The following is a 17,694-nucleotide window of genomic DNA, read 5'->3' on the forward strand; positions in this document are numbered from 1 at the left end:
TTTAAATCACACATAAGTGATTTTTTTTAAATATATTTTAGAAAACATTAATTACGACACCTTATTCTGAAGGCAACCGGATGTCTTTATTCGCTAGCTCCCAATGTGGAAGTAAACAGGAAGTTCTAGATTTGCTAATAGGACAGTGCTTTGTATGTACGGATGTACGGTATGCAACACATTTAACACACAGCGCCACTGTGGATAAAAAATGATTTCCCCACAATTTGTCCCAATGTCTGTGTAGAATTATAAAGTAGTTAATATTAAAATATTAAATATTAAAAACATCACTCACATGGTAAATATGATATTAAAATTGCAAGTTTAAAGCTTGTAATAAATTGTTTCCCCTACTTCTCTCATGTTTAGGTAATTAAGTATATCCGTGGATATCCACAATAAATACTACAATCAATCAATCAATCAATCAATCAATCAATCAAAGATCAGAGCGATAGAGAACAGTAACCATAGGGGGCAGTAAAACGCCATACGGGAGGACATCGCGTTTCCGTGCGGTATGACCCTCCTCCCTCTCCGTAGTGTTGACATTATGTAGCGCAACAACATGGCGTCCTCCTTCACCCCATCATCATCCTCAGCACCACAACATCTATCTATAGATAATTCTGGTAACATTTAGAGGGACGATTATAGCGACGATAACTATTATAATGTGCAAGTCTAAATAATGTCCGATCGTCGTTAATTGTGCTGCAGATTCTCGTCATCAGTGTCGAGAAAGTGGGATTCAAATATTATTGAGGGAGAATCACTTCACAGCAGACTAAAGTCAACTTGACTTATTGTTCATCAGAGTCGGTTCGTTTTGCTGCTGCATTTCTGTGAATAATAGTAAAACAATATAAATAAAAGTGATTTTATTGATGAGGTTATCATCGTCATGACGACAGAGGCCGGTCCCGGTACTGAGGTCCAGGACCAGCTGCGGCCCGTCCCCAGGGAGGTATGATGAATTGAACATGGTCTGCCCTGTTGAAACAAGTGTAATTTTGCTTCATGGTTCCCAAACTGTGGTGCGTGCACCCCTTGTGGTGCGCCGCGACATGGAAAGGCTGATGATGGTTGTGCTAGTTTTATTTTAAATATATTATTAACATTATATTAACATCATATATGGCAAGTATGCAGAATATAGACTATGCTGCATTTGTTATGCCATATTCAGGTTTATGTACCAGTATGTGCATATATGTGGATTAAAAGGAAATAAATGTCTCATAGATTATGCAATTTATATTTCCATGTGGGGGGGGTGCCCAAACCTTTTTGGCCATGCACCCAGTCATCTATAGGTGCGTCAGCTATAGATAACTGTGTGCATGGCCAAAAAGGTTCGGGAAGTTTATGGTGTCGTCCACAGTTAACAGTTTTGGCTTGACTTGTGCTTGAAAGGTACCGTTTAATTCTCCAATCTGTTAATGTAATTTCATCAATCAATCAATCAAGGTGGCCATCCTGGAGAGCTTCTTCACGCAGCTGGGCATGTTCTCCTTCGACCGGGCCAAGGACTACGTTGAGAAGGAGAAGGACAGCCGCTCCGTCGGGCCAGGAGGCCCGACCTGGACCTCCCTGTTGGCCGCCCTGGGACACCTGGCAGCCGCGGAGAAGGCCTACCACAACATGACATTCCTGGGGCAGAAACTAGGTAAATATCTATCCATCTATTCTACCACAACATGACATTCCTGGGGCAGAAACTAGGTATCTATTCTACCACAATATGACATTCCTGGGGCAGAAACTAGGTAAATGTCTATCTATCTATTCTACCACAACATGACATTCCTGGGGCAGAAACTAGGTAAATATCTATCCATCTATTCTACCACAACATGACATTCCTGGGGCAGAAAATAGGTAAATATAATCTACCACAACATGACATTCCTGGGGCAGAAACTAGGTAAATATCTATCCATCTATTCTACCACAACATGACATTCCTGGGGCAGAAAATAGGTAAATATAATCTACCACAACATGACATTCCTGGGGAAGAAAATAGGTATCAGAATCGGAAGCCTTTATTTCCATGACATGTGGGAATTTGGCGTGGTGGGACAGCAGAGTGCAGTTACAACATTTAATTGTGTTGTGTTAACATACTCTACCATGCAGATTAACGTTTTTGTTATCCATTAAAAAAGGAGATATGTACAATGAATGAATGAAATATTTATTTCCGTGTCATGCTACCTTGGCCCATCCGGGATTATACGATACATTTAACAAAGTACGTTGAAAGCAACTGACATTACAGTCCTTCCTGTTCATATTCCATAATGCATTATTAAATAAAATACATGAATACACATTTGTACAGTATTAGAACAAATTGAAAACAAATAAAACAAGGCCATTTTACATGTACAGTAAATGGCCCTCCTCCTGACATTGACCAGGCCTTTTCAAGGAATGAGGCAAATGAAAAGGCGTACTTTTGAAATAGGCGTTTCAGTTTCTCAAAGTCCTCCAACCATATACAATACATTCATGATTTGGATCTATCTTATTAAAAAGTCTCTCCTTAATTAATAGAGTTGTAGAATGGACAATAAAAAAAACAAAATGCAGTTCATTTTCTGTCTCAATATATTTATAAAATATATTATATTTATTATATCTACATATCTACCTGTCTCAATATGCAGACCAAATGGAATGGAGCCTGTTTACACTCTTCAGAAGCAGAGGAATTAACCAAAATTATTTCGGCTCGTCAGAAATTTTCAGTAGCACCGAAGAGGCGACTTTAGGACGGTCCGCCCCCCCCCCCACCCCCGAACCTCAAATGACGTCACATTGTAGCCTAACCCACTTTTATTCGGCTCTAAAATAGGAGTATGAATCGCGCCCGATACTGCCACACATAATGTAAAGTCCTCAAAACTTTGCATTAAGAAGTCTGGTAGCAATACATATTTCCAACAACAGATGGCGCTGCTGCCCGTGGATGAATTTACACTGTCATTCTGTCAACCATTTCTACATAGTACAACCATTACTCTCCTGTGTGTGTGGGGGGGGGGGGGGGTGAATTTATCCTCCTCAAGTCACTGGTTCTCAAACTATTCCATGTCAAGGACCCCCAAATTGACACTAATTATTCTGCAGACCCCCATTTGTGTGGGTCTGCCCCAGTGCTGCCCAGTGCTGCCCCAGTGCTGGGGGTCCCCGGGACCCCCACTCTGAGAACCACTGCCATACGTAACCAAAACGCTGCTGCCCCCTACAGGCGGCCAGTCGTTCTTCAGCCGCAAGGACTCCATCCGCACCATCTACACCTCCCTGTACAACGAGCTGCGGAAGGTGGTGACCACGGGGCGCCACGCCCCGCCCGGCTCCGCCCCTTACCTGGAGGACCTGCTGTCGCACCTGTCGGAGCAGCTGTGCCACTTCACGCAGGCCCGCGTGGAGATGGCCGACATGTTCGAGAAGATGCACTCGCTGGGCGGACAGAAGAACGTCAACTCGGACGAACTGGTCACCACGCTGGACGCCGTGCTTCAGAAGTACAGCACTAGGTGTGTGTGTGTGAAAATATATTGTGATATGTTATTATATTTTTCCATCACCCCTATGTCTTTGTTAGCTTGTGGAATCTGTATGTGTGGACATCTTTGGAAGATGAATATAACACATCTAATATAACACATCTTTAGATGAATATAACGCATCTGGAAGAGAGCTTGAGACAAACTGTTATTTTAGACCTCATCAGGCCGGTTCTAAAAAAAAGAAGACTTTTTTCCCTCCATGTTTCTATGTCAGTTCATTTCATGTCAAGGACCCCCAGAATGATCTGTTATTGGCCACCGACCCCCATCTGAAAATATAGATACAGAAGCAAAGGTTTCAGTTAAAAAACGTTCGCTCTGAAAGAATATATATTCAAAGATTTGCGCCCACATTTTCCCGATTTTTCAAAAATAGCAGATATACAAGCTCGTAGCTATTTTTTCAATAGCTAAAGCATAACATAATGCTTAAAACACCCAAAAGGGGTTCCCGTTCTGAACGCGTTAGGGTGGACACCGTGAGGTGGGTGCAGGAAGTCTTTCCGCTGACTTCAGCAAGAAGGGTCAGACCGTACGGCGTACGTTGCCAAACCAAAATAGCCGTATAACCTTTGCACGGTTGAGCTGCAGTGAAATAAACTGCAGCGGGGTCACAATCTGACAACACAACATCCCACACATCAGTCAGTGAGGGGTGAGTTGGCAGAGCAGTGAGGGGTGAAGGTGATGCTCTCTGGTAGCATCCATCAGGCCACGGGGAATTCACCCGTCAGCAGAGAGAGCAACTATATTGATCCATCCATGGCTGTTCCAGGGTTATTATTACACGTACTATGACAACGACAAACTCTCCTCCCTTCTGGCTCCAAAACTATGGAATGCACTTCCCATTTGCGTCAGAACTACAGACTCACTCCCAATCTAAACTATGGAATGAACTCCCCAGTCCCCATTGCAGTCAGAACTACAGACTCACTCACAATCTAAACTATGGAATGCACTTCCCATTGCAGTCAGAACTACAGACTCACTAACCAATCTAAACTATGGAATGCACTTCCCATTGCAGTCAGAACTACAGACTCACTAACCAATCTAAAATATGGAATGCACTTCCCATTGCAGTCAGAACTACAGACTCACTCCCAATCTAAACTATGGAATGAACTCCCCAGTCCCCATTGCAGTCAGAACTACAGACTCACTCCCAATCTAAACTATGGAATGAACTCCCCAGTCCCCATTGCAGTCAGAACTACAGACTCACTCCCAATCTAAACTATGGAATGCACTTCCCATTGCAGTCAGAACTACAGACTCACTAACCAATCTAAACTATGGAATGCACTTCCCATTGCAGTCAGAACTACAGACTCACTAACCAATCTAAACTATGGAATGCACTTCCCATTGCAGTCAGAACTACAGACTCACTAACCAATCTAAACTATGGAATGCACTTCCCATTGCAGTCAGAACTACATTGACATGCTTTTGTTCTTGCTTAAGTCGCTCTGGATTAAGAGCGTCTGATAAATGCCTAAATTGTACACATATACAGTGAGTGTATGGTTTTAGGGCACTCTAAATTTGGGGCAGGTACCGTCACAACAGTCGTCTGGCTTTCTGCTGTAACACTCACTATAACTCCTTCCCTCCAGGTTCCACCACCCCATCCTGGTAACACTGTCACTAACTCCTTCCCTCCAGGTTCCACCACCCCATCCTGGTAACACTGTCACTAACTCCTTCCCTCCAGGTTCCACCACCCCATCCTGGTAACACTGTCACTAACTCTTTCCCTCCAGGTTCCACCACCCCATCCTGGTAAACACTGTCACTAACTCCTTCCCTCCAGGTTCCACCACCCCATCCTGGGCCGCGTGGAGGAGAGCTTCCAGACGGAGGTGGACGTGGTGACCCAGCTGCTGCGCTGCCAGGCGGAGGTCTCGGAGTGGCGCTTCCTGCCCGCCCTGCTCAACCTCCACGGGGCCAGCTCCAAGCTGAGCGCCTGGGGGCAGCTGTTCCAGCGGCAGAGGGAGACGCGCAGCGCCAAGCACCTCTTCGGGGGCCAGTCGCAGAAGGCCGCGGCGCCGCCTCACCTCTACGCGTGGCTGCAGCGCTTCCATGCGGCGCTCCTCGCCAAGTTCAGCTTCTACTTCCACGAGGCGCTGAGCCGGCAGACGGCGGCGCCGGCCGACATGAGGGCGCTGACGGCGCGCACGGCGCCCGACTACCACGGGAAGATCTGCTCCTTCATCCGCAAGCACGACGCCAACAACGTCTCGCTGGTGTTCGACAACCAGGGCTCGGACAGCTTCCAGGGCCACGGGTACCACCACCCACAGTCCTACCGCGAGGCGCCCAAAGGAGTGGAGCAGTTCCCCGCCGTGGTACGTGTGTATACTGGATACTTTTAACCCCATTTAGACCTGAGGACGATTCTACAAATGCATTCTAAATCCTGACAAGTTTTCTGGAAAACCGCATGTTTCTATGTCAGTGGTGCCCAACCTTTTTCATGCCAAAGACCCCCAGAATTATCTGTAATTGGCCGCCGACCCCCATCTGAAAATATGTAGTTCCAGTTAAAAATGTTCGCTCTGAAAGAATATATACGGTATTCAAAGATTTGAGGCACATTTTCACGGTTTAAAAAAAATAGCAGATCTACAAGCTCGTAGTGGGGAACCGTTCGTAGCGCGGCACTCGGTGCCACACTACGAGCTTGTAGATCTGTAGATCTAAAGTATAACAGAATGCTTAAAACACCAGAAGGGGTTCCCGCCCAATATGGGTTAAACTCACAAAAGTGTCATGAATTTGAAGTCCAGATCGAGAAAATGTTTTTTTAACATAGCAACCTCCCAATTACAGCTTCACACCCTCCGATACACTTCCAGAGGTCCCAAAATACTCTCTGATACACTTCCAGAGGTCCCAAAATTCTCTCCGATACACTTCCAGAGGTCCCAAAATACTCTCTGATACACTTCCAGAGGTCCCAAAATAAAAACACACAGTGAAAATAATAGAACACTCATTTAACACATGGCCTTTAAATGTCTGTTCTTCAGGCCTGTTCTATAAATCACTAGAATAGAGGGTATGCATGCGACATCATCGTACCTGGAAGTTATGCGTGGCAAAAAACTACTTTCTGGCCTCGACAGCCCATTCATCCAAACGGAAAAGTCCTGTCTGATGGCATTAAACAATGTTAAACTCACCAACATCGCAGCTGTTACGAAAAGCTTGAATTATCCTCTTTCTATCTGCAAAGTTTTTGTTTCATAAAAATCCACCATAGAAACGTTAAGAGTTACTTTCTGTCAAGAAATGCCCTGCACTGTCTCTGGAAGTGTCAGAGTTTGGAAGTGCTTGTTTTCAATAACACAACATTTCGCTGCCTCCTGCATTATGTGACATTTAGAACCAGGTGGTACGGCAGGACGGTGGAGTGATTTCCAACGAGCGCTTCCAAACTCCAACACTCCATCCATGCTGCTCAATGTTTTGCCACTCAGTCTAGATGAGGGGGGCGTGTCCTGATGGGAAAATCATGCATGTGCAATTGTGCATACTCTCTATAGGCTCTTGACTGGTGGAAGAGTTGCCAACTGTCAGAAGTTATCTAAAGACAGACTTACATAGATAGAAATGTCATTTTCATCATCATCATTTATTTAACTCACGACCATGATCACATGGTATGGAGCAATAAACAGACATATCGAGAGGCTTTCACTATTTCAACAGTGGAAGAACATTTTTCAGAAAAGCACCCAATTTATAGATTACTTTTTGTTTTTCAGATTTTAGTAATGCAATTAATTTAAACAGAGATGGGTGGGTAGTAAAATTAATTGGCAGGTATTTTTGCCTGAAATTCATAATGCTAGTATTCTTATACATTCCAACAGATCATGATACTCGTCTCCAATTCTGGCTTCGTTACATACGTTACAAATCCTGTGACTTCTTTCCAGTCCTTTATATCTTCCGACGACTTTTGTTTAGCCTACAGTTGCAAATAGTCTGTCTATGTCTCTACTTACGGTTTTCACATAGATGGTATTTTTCTTTTTATATTTTTGTTTATCCCACGATTTTTGTAACCCATTTTTCCATCACCTGTGTCAATTATCTAATGTGATCCTGGGCTCTACACACCCTCCACCAACCTGGGGAGAACAACGAACTGCATGAGTGTCCAAGTCGTTCCTTTACACCCGACAGGGGAGAGGTTCCCTGGTTGGACGTAGCGCGTGGAAGGAACACGTTATTCCAACCAGTTCCTTTCCCCTCCATCAGGCTGGCCAGGGGGAGGCAGTTTAGAGACCGGGATGTTTTTGTGAGGGTATACCTACCCTAGGGGACACGGGGAGAACATGTAAAATCCACACAGAAAGGCCCTTTCGCCAACCCCGCCTCGGGTATGGGCACTGATGACGCGGATGGAGAGGACAGTGTTTCTAGTTTTCCCTCTGGTTTGTATTCAACATAATGTCCCATTCCCATTCCAGGTGTCCCTGCCGTCTGGGGAGCGGCCGCTGACCCACTGGCCCAACGTCATCATGATGATGGGTGACCGCGCCTCGGAGCTCAACACGCTGGACAAGGTGGTCCACTTCTACGACGACAAGGTCCAGAGCACCTACTACCTGACCCGGCCCGAGCCCCGCTTCACGCTGGTGGTCATCTTCGACGGCAGGAAGTCCGAGAAGGACTCGCACATCACCGCCTTCCTCCAGGAGATCTCTGGCTCGCTGCGCAACTCCAAACCTTTCAGCACGCTCAAACCCGGGTCCAAGGGCTGAGAGCTGCCCCTCGAACCCGGGACCAAAGGCTGCCCCTCGAACCCGGGTCCAAGGGCTGAGAGCAGCCCCTCGAACCCGGGACCAAGGGCTGAGAGCAGCCCCTCGAACCCGGGTCCCCCCACAATGGGGGTTCGGGTTTTTGTGCTAATTCACTTATTTCCATCGAAATAAGTAGTAAAGTGTGCTGCTTGGGATACTATTTACATTATGAAGAGAGGATATATACAAAAAAATATGTTTGAGCGATGGAAATAAGCGAATTAGCACAACACCCCAATGCCCCATTCAATTCAATTCATTGAGGGCTTATGGTAGGGGAAATCGCCAATAATGAGCTTTTGCACAAAATAACACCTGGACCTCTTTGGTGGGGACGTAACAACTACAAATAACACCTGGACCTCATTGGTGGGGACGTAACGACTACAAATAACACCTGGACCTCTTTGGTGGGGACGTAACAACTACAAATAAGACCTGGCCCTCTTTGGTGGGGACGTAGCAAGTACACTAAAGGTATTAAGAAAGCTAGCATGGAATTATCCTTTAAGAACCAGTTAAGTTGAACCATTTTTTACTGGAATGGAACTGGAATTGAACATACTTGAATATGGTTGATCTCTTTTTGAAGTGTTTGATTTAGCTTTTTATTTGAAGGACTTTAACCTGCGATGTATAACTGTTCATTTAACACAATTTATAACCGTTCATTTAATAACACGATGAAACGAAATGCTGTTTTAGCCCAATGTGTTCCAGACCAAAGTGACGGCTTTTCGTAGCGCAGCCTTCCCCAAAAACATTACTGTCAACAATACGCTGCTACTACCTTTTAATTTACCTTTAATGTTGTGGTTTATAACATTTCAGAAGATACTAATGATGGAACTTTTTATTTTTTTTGCAATGTTCACTTTACTATTTTAACCATGCCGTTTTCATTTGTAAATAGTTATTTTTTTGCTGTGCTTGTCACTAATGAAAATAAAGTTCAGATAATGTTACAATTACCCTTGAAAAAATCTGGAAAATGAAATAAAAATAAATAAATCTGAATGAAGTTATCTTTAATTACATTATTATAAGTAATACTATTAGAGTTGTACTATTACTCGAACGAAAATAAAAGCTTGGGGGGGGGGGGGATGCAATGCAAATGAAAGACATATACTGTGTATCCCTATTCCCTGACATAATTTTATAGCTAAACGGACAGAATTCTATTTTATTTGAATGATGAAACCCAGCTGCCATTAATAGTTGGAAATGGAAATGGAAATTGCGGAAATTGTAATTGCGGAAATGGTGGAAATGGAAATTGCGGAAATGCGGAAATGGTAATTGCGGAAATTGCGGAAATGGAAATTGAGGAAATTGCGGAAATGGAAATTGCGGAAATGGTAATTGCGGAAATTGGGGAAATTGCTCTTCACTTATAGCTATCTATTTTCAGGTAGATTGTTTTATTTTACTCAGTCAGCCATATCACTACTCATTTTTTTTCATGAAAAAGGTCATAGCTGGTTAATCTATTTTCAGGCAAATTGTGTTTATTGTATTTTATTTTACTCAGCCATAACAATTTATTTTCTGTTAACCAACTTGCTGGCTGGCAGGCAGGCAGACAGCTACTCATAGACAGGCAGACAGACAGACAGCTACTCATGGAGAATTGGACAGGCAGGCAGTCAGACAGCTACTCATAGACAGGCAGACAGACAGCTACTCATGGACAATTGGACAGGCAGGCAGGCAGACAGACAGGTACTCATAGACAGGCAGGCAGACAGATACTCATAGACAGGCAGACAGTAAGACAGCTACTCATTGACAGACAAATAACTACTCATGGACAGACAGACAGACAGGCAGGCAGGCAGGCAAAGAGCTACTCATGTTATGTTATTATGTTATTATAACAGCTACTCATGTTATGTGCAATAATTTGTGCAGTTATGGAAACAGCTCTTTGTGTTTATGCAAGAAAATGTAACACATTTATTTATTTACATATTGTGTGCATGCACATTGTACTTTGATACATTTTGCGAAAATAAAGCAATTGAAAGAGAGAAGTTATCAAGTATCATTAATGTCGTAATTTTATCTACTGGCCCCTGGCCCCTTGCCATTTTTGTAATGTGGCCCACAGGTAAATCTATTTGAGTATCCCTGTCATACATATCATGACCATTGAATGAGCTGTTTGTTGGAAAAGATATTTACAATACTTGCACAGTAGCATACAGTACTTGCACACATGAGACGAGAGTACCTTCAGTGGTCTAGTAAATATTTTATACATGTACATCTATATAATACACCAGAGTATACCTCCAGGGACCTCGTCAAAAGCACTTACATCTGCTTGAACCCAACCCGATTTATACTTCATAAGACCATTACATGCCGTGCGCTCAAAATAGCCAATCTACAAGCTCGCATCTGTGACACGTGAGGCTTTTCAGAGGGCTATTTTTGGTGGTACGACACCGTGTCGTTTCACGGAGCATAAATTAAGCATTATGTTATACCGTACTTTAGCTATTGAGAAATAGCAGCTCTACAAGCTCATAGTGCGGCACAGAGTGCCGCGCTACGAGCTTGTAGGTCTGATATTTTTGGAAAATGTGGGCGCAAATCTTTGAATATTATTCTTTCAGAGCAAACGTTTTTAACTCAAGTCTTTGCTTCTGAGGGGTTCCTGGAGCAACATATTTTCAAATGGGGGGGGGTCGGAGGCCAATTACATGTAATTTTTGGAGTCCTTGACATGAAATATTGAGCACCACCATTTCAGAAAACTGTCAGGATTTTTTTTTATTTCGACGTCAGGCGTAAATGGGTTAAGCTCCCACAGTAACTTGTGCATGAGCAGGCAGGGTGTTCGCTCAGCCTATACTGTATGTTCAGGCGTCCACAACTTCAAGACAAACCTTTGTTTTCATCCTGCATTGCATTTTGCATTTCTCCTGTATCTTCATCAACACGTATAGGCTACTGTACTTATATCTCTGCTGTCGGGAAGAAACCTCCCCTTCAGGGAAATTGGACCGTCAGGTACTAGGTTTGACACCCTTCATTGGCCATTTATTTTGTTAAATGTAGGTCAAAAAGGTGATAAAAACACACTGAAAAACATAAAAATCGCACTCACACGAGCTATGGGGGCCCTGCAAAGATCACCGGCCCAGGGACCCTCGTGGAGGTTAATCCGTCCCTGATGAGAAGGAGAGAGGTGGTGGAGTTAGTTGCTTTAGCAGACAGTTTGAGGGTCCAATGGAGTTAAGAGGTTTTGTCCAATGTGTTTTTTTACTACTTTCCATTTTTTTTAAAACAACACACAGACGTAAAGGGTGTTCAATAGCACTGATTTATGATAAATAAAATAAAATAAAAAACCTCAAAAATGGTTATGAGGTTTCCTCCCCCAATGGGTACTAAGGCATCGATAATGTTCCACCTATCAGGTCTTTGGCAATCAGTTGTGCCACGAGAGAGAGACCCCTCCCCCACGAGAGACCCCTCTCCCCCACGAGCGACCTCTCTCCCCCACGAGCGACCCCTCTCCCCCACGAGAGACCCCTCTCCCCCACGAGAGACCCCTCTCCCCCCATGAGAGACCCCTCTCCCCAGCAGCTCAGCCTCAACACCACCAGAGCCATCTAAAAGAAGGGTTACGATATCGATGTGGCGGAAACCGAGCGCTGTTCATGCAGCCTGAACTGAGACAAGCTGGAGTTGGAAATGCATTGTTTTCAACGATGGCGGCGCAAATAAGAGCTAATTTAAGCATGTGTGCAACTGTTGACAAGTACTGCACAGTAACAACTAAAGTCTCTTTAATGTTTACATTGTACTATTACTACAAAACAATCTAAAATAAAGGAATGTAAGATCATTAAAGCTGGGCTGTTGCCTATAGTGGGTCCAATGCATTTCTGCCTATACTTCCGGTCCAGGACTGAAGACCCATGAAGTGAACGCAGTTTGCGTAACTGAACACCACCACAAAAGAAAAACCCATTCCCACCAAAATGTGCGCTCTTGAATGTTAAATTTATTCAGGTTATTTATAATAAATACAACACTGATACAATCCATTTGGCTATAATATAATATGAGCTCATCTTCAGGGAAGCTCAGGTTTTTCAAATACAGCAACACTTAAAACGGACGAAACCATTTCCTTTATTATTATTATCAAACACATTCAGAAGAACCTTCCTTTTTAGTTTTAAAACGCACCAACATGTCGTGATGCTTTTACATGCCAAGTACACAGTCCTATACATCAAAGTGCAATGTCACAATATGGGTTAACGCTAAGAATTCATAATTCAGTTTTTATTCTACTAAACACTTTTCATGATTATTTCATTGGGAGTGCTGCTGCTTTTCATTCAGGACGACATGCGATGTGAGTGGATTCACATTAACTCCCCCAAAAAAGACAAGGATTAAAAAAAGGCACTTTCACGTAACATGCATACCAACACGCACTCACACACACACACACGCACACACAGTCACACACACACAGACACACACACACACACACACACACACGTGTTGTTTTTGGCAGCAAATTTAGATTTCAGTTTTAGTCAAAGTCTCTTAATGACGTAATGACTGTTTTTACACTTGTATAAGTAGGCGATATACAAGCTCACAATACGTCACACTGCGAGCTTGTAGATCTGCTATTTTCAGCACGCAACCAAGTGTAAAATGACTTATACTGGATCTCTGGTCCACTAGTCCCTTCCTAACGTTTTAGTCTATTATTTTATTCGACGAAATTGTCAGTATATTTAGTCTTAGTTTTAGTCGTCATAGCTTAGTTTTCATCAGTGGAAAAAGGTAGTCGACGAACATTTTTCGTCTTAGTTTTAATCGACGAAAACAACACACACACACACAAACAAGCACACACACACATGCACACACACACATGCACACACGCACACACACACACACACACACACACACACACACACACACACACACACACGTGCATCCTTTAGCAACTCATATCCCATAGCGCATCACTCTCGCATTAGTTCCTAAGCCCAGTCGGAGGCCACATTCAGTGTGCTGTTCAAGTGTTGTTTATGGGCATTTTACACACAGAGCCCCACCCTGTTAGCTTACTGTGAATTTAAGGTTAAATTGTGAGTTCAGTGGAACGACCAGGTGAACCAATATTTACACACACGCACGCACAAACTGTATACTGTATATTCTACTGTAAGTGGCATGCTTTTTATACCAGCTATAGTGCACTTCCACCAACCTGTACGTGTTCCTTCCTGGCACTCAAGGCAGGTATATGAATATTCTATCAACTACCACTGTTCTAGTGTTTATGCATTTACAACGAACAGGACGACGGCAGGCAGGCAGGACGCACACGCACACGCACACACACACACACACACACACACACACACACACACACACACACACACACACACACACACACACACACACACACACACACACACACTCACGCTCACTCACTCACTAATGGGAAAGGAAATCATTCATACATACATAGTTACACCCCGTTCCAGGAAAAATAAAAGTTCTGTCCAAGCTTCCAGCTCCCTCCTCCACCAGACCTTTACACCCTGTATGGAACCCTGGGCTGGGTAGTTAGTGGTGGTTGAACCCTAACCCATGGGTAGTTAGTGGTGGGTAAACCCTAACCCATGGGTAGTTAGTGGTGGGTAAACCCTAACGCATTGGGTAGTTAGTGGTTATGTGGGTGTCCTCAGAACACAAAAAGGCTGTTAGGATTTAGCGAGCGTCCGTCGTGTCACCTGCAGTGACACAACAGCTCACCGAACATTCAATAAGATGGTTGAACAGTCATTAAAAACACTGGAAACATTCAATAAATAGCATTGGTTATATAACTTGTTGTGAAGTTTCCGTTTTTCTTTTCTTTCTTTTTTTTTCTTCTTTTTTTTACCATGTCACTGACTACCCCAAGAGGCTTGGTTTGAGGTGTAGTAGTGAGTTTAGCAGCTGAACCAAGAGAAATAGAAGGAACAAAATAAAAGGATATCCTCACCAAGATGTCTGCCTCCCCGTTCCACCCTATGGGAACCATCCTCACCAAGATGTCTGCCTCCTCATTCCACAGCGTGGGAACCCTCCAGACCACCAAGATTCACCAAGATTCCACAGAGATGACTCTCGTCCTGGTTTTTAGACAACTGGTGCAAATGGATGGAAATTAAGCTCAAAGTCAAAAGTCAAAGTCCTACGATTTGTCACACACGTTATCATCGCAGTGAACTTTGTTCTCTGCATTTGACCCATCTCTTGAGGTGAGCTGCAGCCAAGGAGCGGTGAGCTGCAGCCAAGGAGCGGTGAGCTGCAGCCAAGGAGAGGTGAGCTGCAGCCCAGGAGAGGTGAGCTGCAGCCCAGGAGCGGTGAGCTGCAGCCGTGCTGCACTCAGGAATCATTTGATTAGTTGATTTGCAACCTGCAGCGTCGGCAAAGCAGGTTTTCTGGCTGACGCTGCAAGGTGGAGCTTCATTTCATTTCTATCCATCCACCAGCTAAAAACCAAGGTGTATGCAATGGAGGTAAGGTCACCAACGTCATTTTCGCTATCACGTAATTCCAGACGGCAGATTCGTCGCACCATGGGAGCCAAACTGCACCCGGAAGTTCGGCAGAATGCAGTGGAGTCGATGAGAGCTGAGTGACCTGCAGCTCATGAACAAACACTATTTCTGAGTGACTGATCGAGATCACTCAGTAATCGCTTCTGGCAAATAACAGAAGACATACCGGTATACTGTAACACATTATTGTCTGCTGTGTTGTGTTTCGATGTGTACACTGTCACTTTATAGAGGTATCTAAAGAGCAAAAAGTACGTTTCTGAACGTGCCACAAGTATCACGAGACTGTCCACCTTTTCCTGTCTGGCAGCCGAATCTCGCGATACCCCCCGGAACAGTAACGATACCTGCTGCTGTTTAAATCCTCAAATGAAATTCAATACTGTGCACTCTGCGGTGCACATCGATATGACAAAGGTCTCAATGGTTCATACATGATGTTTGTTATGAGCTGGTCCAGCTTGCTCCATTCACTGCTTTGTATTCATGTCACTTCCGGTGCGAGATTTGGCTCCCATGAAAGTGTCATGGCGCATCACAGTCACGTGACCATGACACTTCCTTCTCTAAGCTTCCTTGCTAAAAACCAGGAAGAGACTCCTGACGCGAGCGGAGCGGAGTTTGGGCATCTTGGTGAATCTATGTCTGGATGCACACCTCCCCCCCCCCCCCCCCCCCCATCCCACACCCACCTCCCAAAATGGGTGTGTCTTCACCCTGCAGTGTCCTCCTCTCTGTGGCTTTGAACCAATCAAATCACTTATTACAGATAACAGCAGCGAATCATAATACATTTAAGAATACAGCAGCCTCTTCACGAACAGGCTCCTTCGAACTAACGCACGCCTATCGTTATGACGGTATACAGCCAACGTTCACATCACTGGAAAAAACTACATTTCACTGGAGCCAAAAACTACACTCCCCACGTATCCCACTATAATATATCTCTTAAACATGGGACAGGATACTCTGCCATTGGCTGTCCTTAATTCTTCTCTCTATCAGCAGTTCTTCTTTAGCTAAACCTTTGATAAATGCTTCAATACATGGAGAAAGTAAACTCCTACACACCGAGAGAGTAACACACCCACCTGACGACACATAAATATCATGGCATATCATATCTTAGATCATGTCATATGTTATTATATTTTCATTATTACTACAGTTAAAACCCTTTTTGCCTGTCCTACCGTTTCTACCCTTATTTATGTTGATTATAAACAGTAGGCAGTAAACCCTGATCTCCTCTTCTTCTGGGGCCCAGTTTTTGGCCCCGGGGGTCGGCCTGATTTTTGGGGGGCCTGGTTTTTTTTTGGCTCCTCCTCACATGGTGCAGGATTTGTCCAGGGGCGGCGGGGGCAGCGGAGGGGTGCTGCTCTTGGGCGGGACCATGGGCTTGGGCCTCAGGGCGGGGGGCCCCCGCAGGGCCACGGGCTTAAAGGAGCCCAGGGTGTCGGGGGAGGGGTTGGTGGGCCTGGGAGGGGGCCCCGGGAGCGGGCTCATGGGGCTCAGGGGGCTGAGGGGACTCGGGGTGCCCGGGGTCCCGGGGGTCCCCGGGGTGCTGGGCGTGCTGTGGGGGCTGGGAGACTCGGAGGAGGAGGTGGTGGAGGCGGTGTTGTTGACCGGGCCGTTCTTCAGCTGCTCCAGGGTGTCCAGAACCACGTCAGGGGCCGGTCTGCAGCCCTGACGCTCCATCTGGTCTGCAGCCGGTCTGCAGCCCTGACGCTCCATCTGGTCCGCAGCCGGTCTGCATCCCTGCTGACGCTCCATCTGCCTCAGCTCCTCGATGTCCTGCGGACACACACACACACACACACACACAGAGACACACACACACACAGAGACACACACACACACACACACACACACACACACACACACACACAGAGAGACACACAGAGAGAGACACACAGAGAGAGACACACAGAGAGAGACACACAGAGAGACACACAGAGACACAGAGAGACACACAGACACACAGAGAGAGACACACAGACACACAGAGAGAGACACACAGACACACAGAGATACACAGAGACAGACAGAGAGACAGAGACACACAGAGAGACACACAGAGACACAGAGAGAGAGAGAGCAGGACGAGAACCAGAGACACGAGAGACGTGATGAACTTTAGCATTTATCATTTATAAATACATCTTTCTGCATCTTTGTTCAAAGATAGTTATTTATTAATTCATTACATTTGTATGCTTTACTTTAGGCAGTGGAGTGTAGACCGAGAGAAAGGAAAACTAGGGCATAGAGAGAGTAGTGTGGACTCAGACATGGAACATTATGGTCTGTGCACTGTCTGAGCCCACCAGGCACGCCAATGAAGTGCATTCTTTCTCTTTTTTTTTTACTATATTTTTTATCCCACGAATTTGTAACCCATTTTTCACCCCTGTGTCAATCATCTACTGTGATCCTGGGCTCTACACACCCTCTGCCAACCTGGGGAGAGCAACGGACTTAACTCATGCTTCCTTCATGCTTGAGTGTCCAAGTTGCTCCTTTACAACCTGACAGGGGGGAGTTTCCCTGGTTGGACGTAGCGTGTGAAAGGAACACGTTATTCTAACCAGTTCCTTTCCCCTCCATCAGGCGCCCCGGCTGGCCAGGGGGAGGCAGTTTAGAGCCCAGGATTACTGCATGTTTTTGTGAGGGTACCTACTACCT

General features: G+C 44.9%; 2 protein-coding genes across 2 annotated transcripts in view; one reads left to right on the top strand and one right to left on the bottom strand.

Moving 5' to 3' along the window:
* The first annotated feature begins 530 nt into the window (after positions 1 to 530).
* On the top strand, positions 531 to 8,373 carry kics2 (KICSTOR subunit 2). The gene is made up of 5 exons (XM_080757384.1): positions 531 to 970; positions 1,474 to 1,672; positions 3,263 to 3,551; positions 5,404 to 5,938; positions 8,072 to 8,373. Exons 1-5 carry the CDS (start codon positions 908 to 910, stop codon positions 8,363 to 8,365), a joined length of 1,380 nt encoding a protein of 459 aa, XP_080613510.1. The 5' UTR covers positions 531 to 907; the 3' UTR covers positions 8,366 to 8,373.
* A 7,962-nt stretch (positions 8,374 to 16,335) lies between these two features.
* Positions 16,336 to 17,694, bottom strand: part of LOC308310846 (SLIT-ROBO Rho GTPase-activating protein 1-like) — a gene marked incomplete at both ends in the record, with an annotated part of 63,697 nt that continues 62,338 nt past the window's right edge. Inside the window, one exon of the mRNA XM_080757295.1 lies at positions 16,336 to 16,707. Within this exon, the coding sequence (XP_080613421.1) occupies positions 16,336 to 16,707 (372 nt within the window). The remainder of the gene's footprint in view (positions 16,708 to 17,694) is intronic.

Source organism: Protomyctophum bolini (assembly GCF_963924005.1).
Source record: "Protomyctophum bolini genome assembly, chromosome: 23".
NCBI classification, from domain to species: Eukaryota; Metazoa; Chordata; class Actinopteri; order Myctophiformes; family Myctophidae; genus Protomyctophum; species Protomyctophum bolini.